Genomic DNA, 14,691 nt, shown 5'->3' with positions numbered 1-14,691 from the left:
TAGTCTATTGTTTCAGTTTCAATGATAACATCATGATCTGGCATGTGTTTGATAGTATATTAAAATACTTAATCCTACACTATGAAGACTGTAACTATGTTGTATTGATTTGTAAGAATTTTAAAGACATCTAACACTATATCTATGTTATATCATAAACCTCAAAAATACCTGAATGATACTGAATGACAAACACTCTTGAGGATAGCATGGATTCTGCAAAATATTGAAGCAAAGCATAAATGCAAGATTACACTAACACCCAAAGACATCTACATTGCCAGTTAGCATTAAACAAACTTTAAAGATAAAAAAGTGAAGTTTCTCAAATACTAGCTTAGAGGATGATGTTCCAAGGAAACTTTTAAAAATTAATACTTTCCATTAAGTTATATTATCTGGAAAAATATTTAGTTCTTATTTTTTAAATTCCTCCACCTATATTCATAAGGGGGGGGGGCTCCACTGATGTTTGAGTGGAAAGAAACACAATTCAGAGCACTTTCTTGTCTCACTGCAGTGTGCTTAGATAGTATACAGATGAAACTTTCAAGGTGTCTTAACCTAACTCAGCTCTTTTCCATTTCTTTCATTCCCATGTGATTCCATGTACTGCACATATGAGAGGGACTCACACTACAGTCTCCAATATCAATAATAAGTTACCTAGCCAACAATGGGCTTAGTAAAGACTCAATAACAATACAAAATGGTCCTTCTATAGTAACCACAAGGCTACATTTTTTTTAAAATAAAGATGCTCTCAATAAAATTATAGCAGGACTTGCAATGGTAGCTTATACCTGTCATTCAGTACTTGAGAGGCTGAGACAGGAGGATCACAGGTTTGAGGCTAGTCTTAGCAACTCAGACTCTCGGCAACTTAGCAAGACCTTCTTTCAAAATAAAAAATAAAAAAGTTGAGTGTAGTGGAACATGCTTGTAATTCCAGTACTTGGGTGGCTGAGATAGGTTTGCAGCCAGCCTCAGCTACTTAGTGAAGCCCTCTGAAATATATTGAGACCCTGTTTCAAAATAAAGAATAAAAAACAGGGCTGGGGATATAGCTTGAAGATAGAATGCCTCTGAGTTCAATCCCCAGTACCACATACACATACACATACACACACACACACACACACACACACACAAAAAAAAAAAACACCCAACAATCAATCAATCAGTCAATAAATAAAATAGGCTGGAGGTATAGCTTAGAGGCAGAATGCCCCTGGATTTAATCTCCAGTACCCCCCCCCCACATAAATAAATAAATAAATAGTCATGTCATAATGTTAAGATACAACCTGGTTGAAGTATTCTACAAGAGACTGAAGAGAGATAATGATAATTATTTTTTTAATCCAAAGCTGAAACTGTTACACAATGTAGACACCTCAATACTAAAAATGACATTCTATATATGTGTATATATTCAACTATTACGTGGCAGATTACTGAGAAAAGGAGACTTGTTTTCTCAGATGGTCATAATTTGGAAAATGGACTTGAAATAAATAACATGAATGTGATTACAGAGCTATACAGAAACTTTTATGAGAGTGGGGAGGATAAAGCGACTAACCTGCTTTACATATTATAAGAGGCTTCCTAGGATAAGTATTCCAGAGTCCTCATGAGTAAGTAGGGATCCACTAAATGACAAGTGAGGAAAGCAGCATTCCTAGTCATGGATGCTTGAAATACTAAAGACAACTGAAAACCACCGTGCGATTTCCTGGGGAAGCTAAAGAAGGACTTCTTTAGGACTAGGTGAGGAAGGGTCTCCTGCACTATTTCCAAGAGAGGAAACTTCCCTTGAACAAACAAGGTATTGCTGAAAGAAATTTCATACCAGTCTTTGCACTCCACACCGATGACTCCTGTGTACAATAGAACGCAAGGGAGCAAAGGCAGACAGGTAAGAGATAAAATCTCGAACAAAGAAATCTTTAGGATTCAGTGACAAAAGAAAGTGGATGTTTGAGCAGGTGTGAGGGATGAGGAAGACAAAGGATTCCAAGATAAATTCCTAGAATTTGGAAGCTCAAAGGAACTTCAACTTGAACAAAATTAAAAGCATGAACAAGTTTGGGGGAAAAATTATTCTAACACTCAGTTTGAGGAATATGTGGGGCATCCAGCTGGAGTAGGTAACCTGAATGATAGACCTAAGGCACAGGAGAAATCTTAATAAGATCATAATATTAAAAGTCATTAAAGCAGCAAAGTAGTTTGGAGAGAATAGAAAGAGAATTTGGCCTCAGTAAAAACTCTGGAAGAGCACAAGAAATCAGAGAAAAAAATGAACAAGAAACACAGTGCCAGGAAAGTGTTTTCACAAAAAACAGTTGTCAGGGAGTTTCAAGGAGAGAGACTAAGTCTCTTGTGTCCAGTGCTATTTAGAATCAATCTGGTCAGGACTGACATGTGCCTGGATTTTGAATAAGATCAAGGAAGTATTACATACTGGGACTAAAAGTTACTGGTAACAATAACAAGAGCAAATGGAGTACAATGTTAAGGACAGAGGTTACACTCAGGAAGGGCAATGTATAAGCTTGGGGTAGTACAAAATGCAGATTAGAGCTGTGAATGACTTAGCTGTGAAGAAGGAGCGCTCATGCTAGAGGACGAGGGATGAAGAGGAAGATATACTTTCTCCTACATTCACTGGCAAGACTTGGAGCAGAGACCAGGAGTTGAAGCAAAAGACTCCAGGCTGATTAGCATCAGAACCTACATGGTAAGATCAGCTCTGTAAGAGTAGAGCTTTCCATCTTCTGGGTAGAGTCTGTGGACACGAGGACAGAATACAGGGGAATTCCTGCCTCATGACTGCTATCTTTGGATATAAGAGGAGAGCTTTGTGAGTTTTTGTTGATTATTTAAATACTACTGTGTAAAATTTCATACAAGCCTGCTAGGTTGTGTATACTTGCCTATATTAATTTTAATTCTTTGCTCTACAATACTATGCAGTTGCTAACGCGAATTAAGTCTTCAAAGAATTTAAGTCCCTAGTCCTTTATCAAACAAAACTAAGCATCGACACCAGTCCACTGTCTAATCCCTCTACAGCAAACATGAAAATAACAAAATGTGACATCTCATAAGAAATGGAGTGTACGAATCCTATCAATAAAGGACAGATTCAACAACAGCACCAAACCCTAAGAAAAATGGAAAGGCAAACTTCAGCTCTTTTAGTAAAAGTGAGGTCCTTGGGTATGGAACATAAAGTACTTGAGTATAACTGATATTTTCACTACTGAGTTAAAGGGGGAAAAGAAAAAGAATAGTTGAGCAGACTGTCATTTTTTGTGAGTATAATTATATATAGTAACTATTATATATTCACCAAAAACCTATTACATCCCTACTAACAGGTAAGAATTTTTAGTTCATATGTAAGATATACATTATATAACTTTCATTTTAGTTAATATGACATTATCTTGGTAAATTTAATATTAGCAGTCAAACTTTGCCTTTGTTTCCTAAGCTGCATGTCTTCCATCACTCCTTGTATGTGGTCCACATTCTCTTTATTTTCAATGGTTACGTCCTTTCCATAGGCCCAGGATGCCTGATTGGAGATCTGATCCAGGAGACCTTGACCTTTTTCACGCAAACCTTGCAATCCCACATCTAAAATAAAAGTTTCTGGATTTAATCTCTTAAACAACCAAGGTATTTTCTATCCCTCAAGTAAATACACTTAGCAGATACTATACTTGGACTCCACATATAAAAATCTCATTCATTAAACCACGTGGGGATGGAGTTCTCTGAACTTCTCAAACAATAAAATCCCTTTAAGTGGGGCTCAAACTGGAGCTCTCTCTCAAATTCTCCCTAAAGGATATGTTCAGAACATGACGCCTCATATCAAATCATATCTTTTACAAACTGAAAGCAGGAAGAAAGCATGAGAATTTCTATTTTGACAACATTTAAAATATTTCCTCTTTCTACTTTATGTTTCAAGTTTTAGGATAAATATTTGATTAAAAAACCATACGTAGCTGGGCGTGGTGGCGCACGCTTGTAATCCCAGCATTTGGGAGGCTGACACCAGAGGATCGTGGTTCGCGTACAGCCTCAGCTACTTAGTGAGGCCCTTTGCAACTCAGTGAGACTCGGTTTCAAAATAAAGAATAAAAAGTAGGGCAGGGGGTGTAGCTCAGAGGTCGAATGCCCCTGAGTTCCATCCCCACACCCACACACACAGAAAAATATACATGATTTACCAATGCAAAAGGATGCTGAACATGCACTGGAGTACAGCCTCGCTTACACACCATGGGAAGCAACACTAGGATGTATTTTAATACTGAAATTAGATAGGTGTAAGAAATTCTCTTAAGTAAAAGTGTGACTCAAGACAACTTCTGACTTTTAAAATATATGCTGTGCCTACCATCTGTTAAATACAGAAAAAGTCTTTATCAAATAAATTCCTTCACATTGTTTTCTTAATTAATTTGGTTCAATTCCACATCATCACTTTCTATTAATTCTCTGCCTTAAATTCCTGCTTCCTTTGCTCTTGTCCCCTCAACAGACAGATCCTTCCCACTTTTACACCCTGATCTAGGAAAGTTCACTACATTTCCTACCATGAAAATACTTAAAAGGTCTCAGTTTTGGAGGAACAGAGCTGGTTTAATGAAATAGGAACATTCATTCCTTAGAAACTAGGTGAATCTGACAATATTGCCAGTGTGGAGAAACAAATGCACAGAACCAAACCAACTTTTATTTTCCCACAATGTTAGGATATAGCAACAACAGAAATCATTGCATAAAACACAGTTTGGGGCATAACATGGTTTACCACAGAACACAACTAATTACAATTTATGCATGCACTACAAATAACTGTTCCTAGTATATGCAAGACATAGCACCTGTAGATATGGCTGAGTAAACAAGTGAGGCTAAAGGCCCAATGAAAGAGGGGGTGCTTGATCACAATGTAAAATAAAAATTTTTGCACATATTACACCCCTCAAATAACTAAGACCTTTCTATACTATTTTTCCTGTTCCCTGTAAATAATTAGTTCAACATAAGCTGACTTAATTGTTTAACCATAGTAATGATAGTTTTAAAAAGAACTCTTATGTTTCAGCATTTTTAAAATCTGCTTACCAACACTTTTCAGCTTCTCTTCAAGCAGTTTTAAAGTTTGCTGAATCGATGCTCCATCAGCTGGTGCTACATCTACGCACAACATCCCTAATAAGCCATCCAACTGCTGAGACAACTAAAGCAGAGGGACCAAAGAGATAACCCTGATGTAATCAGCATCTAAAGTGTTTAATGATTAATGAGGTTTATCTAATGAGGTTATCACAATTACACTTGAAAAGAATATGCTGTTAAAAGACAAGGACAAATAATCTGAATACATGTTATCTGGAAGGTGGAACACACAGAGAGATGCATGCACCAGAAAGACAAAGAAGTACATCCAGGTCAGCAGAGTGCAAAAAATTATTTACACTTCCACTTACATCTATGTTACAAGGCATACACTTTGAAATTATATCTACTAGTTTGGAATATTCTCATTAGAAAACAAAAGGTTTAATTGCATGCAGAATGACCTACAATAATTTTTTAATCAAAGAAGTTTCTCTCATTACCCCACCAATAAATTCTTTTATTGTTCCAGGAAAATAATTAGGAGGCATGCAAACCTGCAAAAATTTTATGTAGATTGTTCAGATCATATGAAGAAAAGAAAAGCAGAGTAGACACTTACATCTTGAGCAACACCATGAAATTCAAGAGCTGCTTGTAAGAGATTCTGCCTAAACTCCAGCTGACTGGCCTGTCGATAGCAAACATCACTAAGTTGTTGTTGCAGGGACTTCAGTTCCACAAGATCTTCCTCATCTCCAGCATTCAAGAGTGCTGCAATTTGCTGATTGAGCTCCACATACACTGCAAACCATTCCTGCAATTCGGTTGTCGCAAAGTAAATTAAGGATCAAATTAGCTCCTGGAGGACATACTTTACAATTTTTTCCAGATAATCTAAGCAACATACATACTTTTATAAGACAAAGCGAATTAAATTGAGAATGTAAAGTCCTCTACCCCCATCCAAATCCTTCCTCTATGATCTCTGAAATTAATTGTCTGCCAATAGTAAAATCTCTAGTATAAGCTGGGCGTGGTGGGAACATGTCTATAATGTGAGAAGCTGACACAGGAGGATCACAGGTTTGAAAATAGATCCAACAACTTGGTGAGACTCTCAACAATGAAGCAAAGCCCCGTTTCCAAATAAAATAAGTAAGATGGGGCTGGGAGTGTAACTCAGAGGTAGAATGCCCCTGGGTTCAACCCTCAGTACCACTTAAAAAACAATCAAAACAAACAAACAAACAAAATCACTTCAGTATACTTCTCTTGGCCTCGAAATATCCCCTTCTTTCTTACTCTGATACCATCTCACCACCAGAGAATACAGGTACCTCTATCACCTGACACCTACTCAAACTGAGTGCTGTTCTGGTTTTCCCATTCATCATGCCACATTCCTCATGACTACTTCTAGACCATTTCTTCTTCCTCTTCTCTCAAAACCACATTCTTCTCTAAAAGTTCATCCTGCTCCCTTATGTCCTTCCCTTCATCCACTGGGGGTTCAGCAAAGGCCCTAGAGCTCCCCTTGGAGCCAGTCTTCTTGGTGACATCCACCATGTAGACATACACCAACACCCTGAACTCAGTTTCATGACTCCTTCCCTCACTTCTAACAATCTTGACTTCACCCCACCTCAGTGTGTACTCCACTGGCCATAAGACTGTCACCATACTACTCTAACAGCTCTAAAGCCCTCAAACTCATGAAGGCCATTCTCTGATTGCCAGACACTGGCTCCAATTGCCCTCTTTTAGCATGCTCACACCTACAACCCCAGGGGGCCACCAATCTATTGAGTTCAGCATGTTTTACTGCTCAGCCTCTCATCCTCACTTGCACTCTTGGTCAAAGATTATGACCATCTCCCTCCTTCCATCAGTCTCACCTATCAAAACCCCAACCTAATCTCTGCCTACTATGTGCCTATCACCAGAGGAGCTGAACACAGGTAGGTAAGAACATCTACAGCTACGCCCTGCAGACAGACAGAAAACATCAGACCACACATACAGTGGCAGAGCCACACGTATATAAAGCTGGTGACACCATAACTGTCTTCATTCACGTATCTTACATAAACTGTCTAGAGATGCATTTCTTAGTGCACGTCCCAGTGTCAAGTGATGTGTGACCCCACATGGACAGTTCTCTTCTTGAAGGTCTCACTGAATTGCTTCAAACACATCTTTAGCAATGCTTTTGTTTCTCAAGTCCATTCACTTTCCCATTCTCGTGATTCTCTTTTTTCACTCCTTAAGCCTTCAGCTTCTTCCTGCCTCTTCACTCTCAGCCAAAGTTGTTTTTAACTCGCTGAGAAGCTATCAGAAGAGATCACTCTCACCTTCCCACTCACAGGCCTACAACCTTCCTTCCGTGGCCCTGTGGTCTGCCTCACTACTCTTAGGCATCACTTCCCATCTTCTGCTTTCTCTACAAAGCTCTTGGTGACATTCATCAAAGCTCTTAAGATCTTCTCTTTCACATCAATCATTCTTTATCAACTGGATTATTTCCATCAGCATATAAGCAAGTTGTAATATCCAATATTAAACAAAATACATACTTCAAGTGTGTGTGTGTGTGTGTGTGTGTGTGTGTGTGTGTGTGTTACTAAGGACTGAACCCAGGGCATTCTACCTCTGAGCCACAACTCCAGCCCTTTTTATTTGCTTTGAACAGGGTCTCACTAGGTTGCTGAAAGTCTTGCTTAAATTGCTGAGGCTATCCTTAAATCTGTGATCCTCCTGTCTTAGCTTGCCAAATTCTGGGATGGAGAAGTTCGCCATTACACCCAGCCATTTGAAAGCTTTATAAATCAGCCCTCAAAAGAGCCCCTTTCCTTAAAAGAGTTCTCTATGTTCATTCTTTTCTCATTTATTCTTTTTTAAATTCACTCTAATCAGAATTTTGTACCTCTGTCTCTTCTGAAACTAATCTTGTCAAGTTTGCCCCCAAATTCCAAAGCTTGATTCTTCCATCAGCAAGTCTTTCCAGCCCTACTTCGTGATCCCAACAGCTTCCCTTTATTTCCACTGCCTTCACTTCAACAGCCTCCAGTCTTTCCTCTCCCCTGCTTATCCGTTCTACCCAGCCTCCTACTACATAAACCAATTCTCTGCTCAAAAACCTTCTCAGTGACTTGACTTTGTGTAACATCTATACTAAACTCTAAACTCCTTTCCAAATCTTCAAATGACATTCCATTCATTTGTTCCTTTCCTGCAACTGTCCACCTTGCTCCTGTGTTCCAGTGTGCCAGTGTTCTTGAATTCTTAGTCCCATTCCTGCCCCATGTCTTGTCTCCTCTATTCTCTGTCCAAAGTATCCTTTGCTAGAATTACTCCATACCTATATTGCTCTCCACTCCTTTCCCAATTTGATTCTAACTCCATATGGTAAGCCTGTGCTATATATAATCCAAGAGCCTAAAACAACATGTGACATATATAGTATGTGCTCAATTTACATGTGTTGAACGAATGTACAAAACATCTTAAACACTGTGGATTTGTTGGCATTAAATTAAGTGACAGGGTATGATCCTGCTCCACAGGGAACTTCTGAAAATGTCCAGAGACATTTTTAGTCATCACAGCTCAGGAAGAGGAACGTGACTGCATCTACTAAATAGAGACCAGTGATACTGTCAAAATGCCTTAAAATGCAAAATGCACAAGGGCGGCCCCACAACAGACTTACCTGGCCTGGAGTATCAATAACGCTCAGGTCAGGAGACCCTGCTTCACCCAATGTTGATGATGAAACACCTTTTGTTTTACCTATATTGTTGGTTATTTATGGCTTTATTTAGATACTATTTATTTATTTATTTATTTATTTATTTATTTTTTGCGGGTCTGGGGATGCAACCCAAGGGCATTCAACCTCTGAGCCAAACCCCCTGCCCTATTTTTTTTTATTCTTTATTTTTTTGAAACCAGGTCTCACTGAGTTGCAGAGGGCCTCACTAAGTAGCTGAGGCTGTCCGGGAACTGCGATCCTCTGGCCTCAGCCTCCCGAATGCTGGGATTACAAGCATGCGCCACTACTCTGTCTAGATACTATATTTAAAAGAGCTCTAAAACCACAGTTATCACAATAATTAGTGGAGACAAAAAAGTAGAAAGCAATGCCTGAGAAAATTGTCTATTTGTTTTCTATTTGAGTCATGTTCTCAAATAGAAAAGGATTTTACTGTCTTATATTTACTACTTAAAAATCTTGCTAATGCTCTAAATAAAGAGATTTAATCTTTGAATAAGTAGTGGCAATGATTCTGAAAAAAGTAGTAAACCAAGAATTAGGGCACAAAGGAGCATTTCTCACTAAGATCCATCTGCATCCGATCTCCTAAGTGCCTCCCTGACTCTTTGAGTTTCTGGGGGTGGGTGGGAATGAGCAGTTTAACAAGCACTTCTGATGACTTATGACCACTGAAGTTCAAGAACCACCTATGGAACTGATGTTTTCCTGGTTTGAGGACCTAAAATACACAGATGCTCAAGCAACCTGACCAGGGATGTTAACTACAACACAAGAAATAGTATGTCTCAAGAAATCCATGCCCGGAATTGAAGACACAGCTATTACTGAGTGAAGCTGTCAAAAATAACAGCCTCAGGCCGGGTGTGGTGATGCACACTTGTAATCCCCGCGCTTGGGAGGCGGAGACAGGAGGATCGCGCAGGTTTGAAGTCAGCTGCACGCGCTGGCTTAGGAGACCCTGTTTCCAAATAAAAATGTAAAAATAGGTCTGGGAGTATAGCCCGGAGTTAGAAGGGCTTCCAGGAACCCCAGTACCAAAGTTAAAAAAAAATAACAGCCTCTGTGGAATGGGGAGAAGGAGCTGCTTTACATATATGTATAAGTTTAAAATTAACTAAAATGTTTCTTCCAAGAAGATAGAGGAACTTAGAATGAACAGAACCTTAGGTGAACCAACTGCTAGATTTACTATGACCATACTCTGATCAATCTCTGATATGTATTTACTGTGTAGAAAGTGGTAAGTTATAGAAGATAAAAAGTCAACACCATGCTTAGTGTTTAGATTCAGAGGTTAAGTAGGAAATGAGTTTGAATGCTCAGGACTGCCAACTGTCATCATGTGTGAATTGGTGCTAATGCACAATTGGTGACATGAGGAGTTACTCTTTATACCACGAAATATGAACTCTACTCTAGGAGGAAAGAAACATGGCCAACACAGCCTAAAAAGGTAATCCTAAAAAGGGGAGACAGAGGTTTTGAGTTGTTGTGTTAGCCTGCCCTGCTGCTTCCTGTGAGACTCAACACCCCAGAGCATGTGGCCCCTTTGCAGGCAGCATTAGCACCTTGGATGGCAGGATCCTGATGGCTTCAGAGAGGTATGCTTCTGCATACTCCTATCATGTGCCCTTCCTACCACACCCCACCCCACCCAAAAGACAAAGCAGCTTTATTTTTGAGCTAACATTCTTTAAAATTTATTATCTGACACTACAACCATTTTCATGTACTTTAATATTTGTGTTAGCTGGGCATGGTGGCACACACTTGTAATCCCCAGTGCTTGTGAAGCTGAGACAGGAGAACAGCACAGGTTCAAAGCCAGCCTCAGCTACTTAGTGAGGCTCTCAGCAACTTAGTGAGACCCTGTTTCCAAACAAAGTATAAAAATAGTTCTGGGAGTATAGCCCGGAGGTAGAAAAAGCCTCTGGGTTCCACCTCCAGTACCACAAAAAAAGTATTTTTGTGTTGTGTTGTATTCCACATCTAAATAAACTTCTAATTCAAAGCTTGGCAAAGAGCTTCATATTAGTAGGATTTTTGTTTCTTCATATCTTAGTACTGAATATTCTAACAAACCTGAGTGTTAGCTTTCTATTTATGCACTAAACTTTCATATGGAATCTAAATTTAATACTTGACATTGTATTTTAGTACAAAATGGTACATGTAGGTCCAAATTCTACCCTTAATACCTATCCAATATGAGAAATTATTATAATTTCACAGGACCTGAACAATTCAAGTAAACATCTGAAACTACTGGCATTTACTTATAAAGAAAAAGAAAGCTCTTAAGTGTAGAAAAGCTTAAGTACCATAAACTGACACATTCATCCAGCATCACTCAACTTGTTCTCAAGGTGACAGTGCAGTGCCACCTATTGGTGAAAACAGGGCAATCCTCTTTCTTTTTAAGTCAGGATGTAAAACTGTCACACCTATTCAAAGGCATAATGAGATACCGTGTGCCAGCAGCTTCAATAATTGTCAAACCATGGCCAATCTTGTTATGTCTATATTCCCATTCAATATTTCCCTGCCTTCCAACTTTGCAACACATCTCAAATATCACACATTACTTAAAGAAACAAAATCCATGACATTGGTGTTGCTTTTCTTTGGGGACCATGTCTATGAATGCAGATGCCAATATATGTGCATTTGTCCTCAAGTACTAAGAGAATAAGAATTCTTTTTTTTAAAGCTATACTTCAAGCATATTCATGAAATTGAGTAAGCTTTCTTTAAGAGAGAGACAGGTGGTATTTGAATAATTTATAAGGTCCTTTCCAATTAAAAAATTCTACTTATTGATTATACATTATAAGTAATTTAAGCACATGCAAAGAGCTGCCTATAATTTTACTTCTTTAAGTTTATTTAAAATCTTATGTAATAAAAATATAAAAGAAAACTTTTTTTGTATATGTGGTACCCAGGGGCATTCTACCTCTGAGCTACACTCCCAGCCCTATTTTTTATTCTTTAATATAGTCTCACAGAGTTGCAAAGGGCCTCAATAAGTAGCTGAGGCTGTCTTCAAACCTGGATCCTCTTGCCTCAGCCTCCCAAATGCTGGGATTACAAATGTGTGCCACAACATCCAGCTAAAAGCAAACATTTACACACAGCAATCTATGCCTCTCATTTGTAATTTCATATATACTATATGTAACATAAAATGTAATTCTAATACCTTTTGTGAATTTGTACAAGATTTGAGCATAAACTTCCAAGTACAATTTTTTTTCTCTTAGTATCTTTAAAAATGTTTGTGTTCTTCTTGTGTCATGTACCCTTGCTAGAAAGAACTTTTGGAATATTTCATAACTAAATTCTCTTAGATGAAGTCTAGGATGCTCTAGTATCAGTTCCCAACTTATTGGCTTATGCCCTTTTTTTAGTAAAAAGAAATTAGTCAATCATCCCCTGGGTTCTCCCACTGACCCCTTATTTTCATTCAGTGTCCCCCTGTTGCACTCAAGGCTGCTACTATTCTACTAGATCTCCCCAGTGCCTTCCCCCATCTCTGGGTGGCATCACCAACTTTGGGAATCTATGTCCTATAGCAAATATTGTTTTCAAAAATTAAATAGGGAAACAAATTATTGAATCTGACTATACTATAGTAATATGCTCCAGAACAAGTCATGAAGTTCAAATACATCACAAGCCACATCAAAAAAATCTACAGTATGATGTGAGACTATAATTTACCAATAGAAGTATAAAAATAAATATATTTAATGAGTAAAAAAAGTCAAAAGGGCTAAAGATGTAGCTCAGTAGTAGAAATGCCCCTGAGTTCAATCTCCAATAAATAAATAAAATTTCATGTGAATTGTGCTTCTGTAACAACAAAAAGTACATTAGAGACAAAAACAAAACCAGTCTTCTAATGAATATGTACTAAGTGATCAAAATGTATTTTATGATCCCTAAGCAGTTAACATAATTTTATTTTATACCCTTCTACCAAAGTTTTCAGCAACTTAGCACTTAGGGCCACATAAGACACTAATATGTAAGCCAGGTATGGCGGCACACACTTGTAATCCCAGCATTTAGGAGGTGGAGACCAGAGGATCATGGTTTGCAGATAGCCTCAGCTACTTAGCGAGGCCCTTCATAACTCAGTGAGACCCTGTTTCAAGAAATAAAAAGACTAAAAAAAAAAAAAAAATATATATATATATATATATATATATATATATGTATATATATACACTAATATGTACAAGAATAATTGCAGTGTAATGTGCAGAGGAAAAAGTGTCTCACACTGTGCTGGCTCTCGATCTCTTCATGCTTCTGTTGGAGAGCCTGAGAGGCCCTGATAGAGTCACCAATCCCCCACTGGGCTCTTAGTTGTTCCGATCCAGGCCCTTCAAGCCAGTTCACAACCTACAAATAAAAGTTGAGATGAAATTTTAAAATAATCAAACGCGTTCTGAACTTTCATTCTAATTATTTTTCTCTCCAAAACACATCAAGTATTTTCAATTAAATTCTTTAAATTCTACTGCATAAGCAATAAATGTTTCTTTTGTAATTACACAACTATAAGGTAACAATATTTCAAAATCTAAATTTTGAAAATGACATTGTAGCACCTTAGGCTTTCAGCTATCTAATCATCTGCCAGGCTAAAAGAAATCTGGAGTGCTTCTAATAAAAGAGGATTAAAAATTAACTCATGATAAGAGAATCAGAAAGCTATACAATGTAGAGTTAGAAGGGATATCAGAAATGATGTTGGTCAAAGTCCTTATCTAATGCTTATAAAAACTGAGTTTGAGAGAGGTTAAATGACTTGCCCAAGGCAACATAATCTATTACTGAAATACCAAGACTAAACGCCATGTGTCCTAACTCACAGGCTAAATCTTCTCAAAGCACTAGTAGAAATGACTGAACTAACTAGCAAGAAGTTCAAATTCTATTTTCTCACTTTGAAAAGAAAATGAAAACCTAACTACAGAGTTATACTACTCTAATGCCCTTTAGATGTGCTCTTAGGGTCAATCAAACATTCAGACACAGAGTCCCACTGACTACAGTCTACTCAGAAGGATGGGGGGGCCCTTTTATCGTTTTCCTGGAGGGCAGCTTCAAGTGTTCCTTCCTCTTCTCCAAAGTCCCTGAGGCAGGTGGAGGAGGAGCCATTCTAGTATACAAACTTTACACCCCACAGGCCATGCCCATTACAAGAGTCACTGAACTCAAGGGGGCCCAGAGTTATGCCATCCATCAATCAATTAATTCTAAGCAATTATTTAATGCTGCTGCTGCTGCTAGGTCAGTAGGTAGATGGATGGACAGAAGTTACATGTAACATTTTTTTCTAATTTTGTATTATTTCCCTAGGGCAGGTTTACAACAGAAACCTTACATACAATGATAATATAATGCTAATGGCTGTTGGTATATATTACCAAACTGCTTTATGAGACTACTATTTTTAACTGATATACTCAATAATGAGATTTTTCATATTATAATAATCTTCGGAAGGTATATAAGCTACTGTTTTTAAAATACTCCTGCCAGTTGAAAAAATAAAAAGAAATCTCTACATATATTTTTAAAAATATTACTGGGACTGAATATACTGCAAATGTTTGCTTATGATCTTTTATTTTTCTTTATTTTATTCCTCTCTTATATTCTAGTGCCTTAAATATTAATATATTAAATTCCACCTTCTCCTCTTAAGGTCTAATACTAGAGAGCAAGACTCAGAAACAAAAAATTCA

At 37.8% G+C, this 14,691-nt stretch overlaps 1 protein-coding gene across 1 annotated transcript in view; it reads right to left on the bottom strand.

The window, feature by feature from the left end:
* The window catches only part of SESTD1 (SEC14 and spectrin domain containing 1), a gene marked incomplete at its 3' end in the record, with an annotated part of 61,776 nt that overhangs the window by 8,681 nt on the left and 38,404 nt on the right, over positions 1–14,691 (bottom strand). The window contains exons 9-12 of the mRNA XM_080690236.1: positions 13,217–13,339; positions 5,774–5,968; positions 5,158–5,272; positions 3,492–3,651 (exon numbers count right to left, since the gene is read on the bottom strand). Coding sequence (XP_080546362.1) covers positions 3,492–3,651; positions 5,158–5,272; positions 5,774–5,968; positions 13,217–13,339 — 593 coding nt within the window. The remainder of the gene's footprint in view (positions 1–3,491; positions 3,652–5,157; positions 5,273–5,773; positions 5,969–13,216; positions 13,340–14,691) is intronic.

The sequence above is a fragment of the Muscardinus avellanarius genome (genome assembly GCF_963383645.1).
Source record: "Muscardinus avellanarius genome assembly, chromosome: 2".
Lineage (NCBI taxonomy): Eukaryota > Metazoa > Chordata > Mammalia > Rodentia > Gliridae > Muscardinus > Muscardinus avellanarius.
Note: the sequence above shows the minus strand (reverse complement) of the source record. Positions and strands in the feature narration are given on the sequence as shown.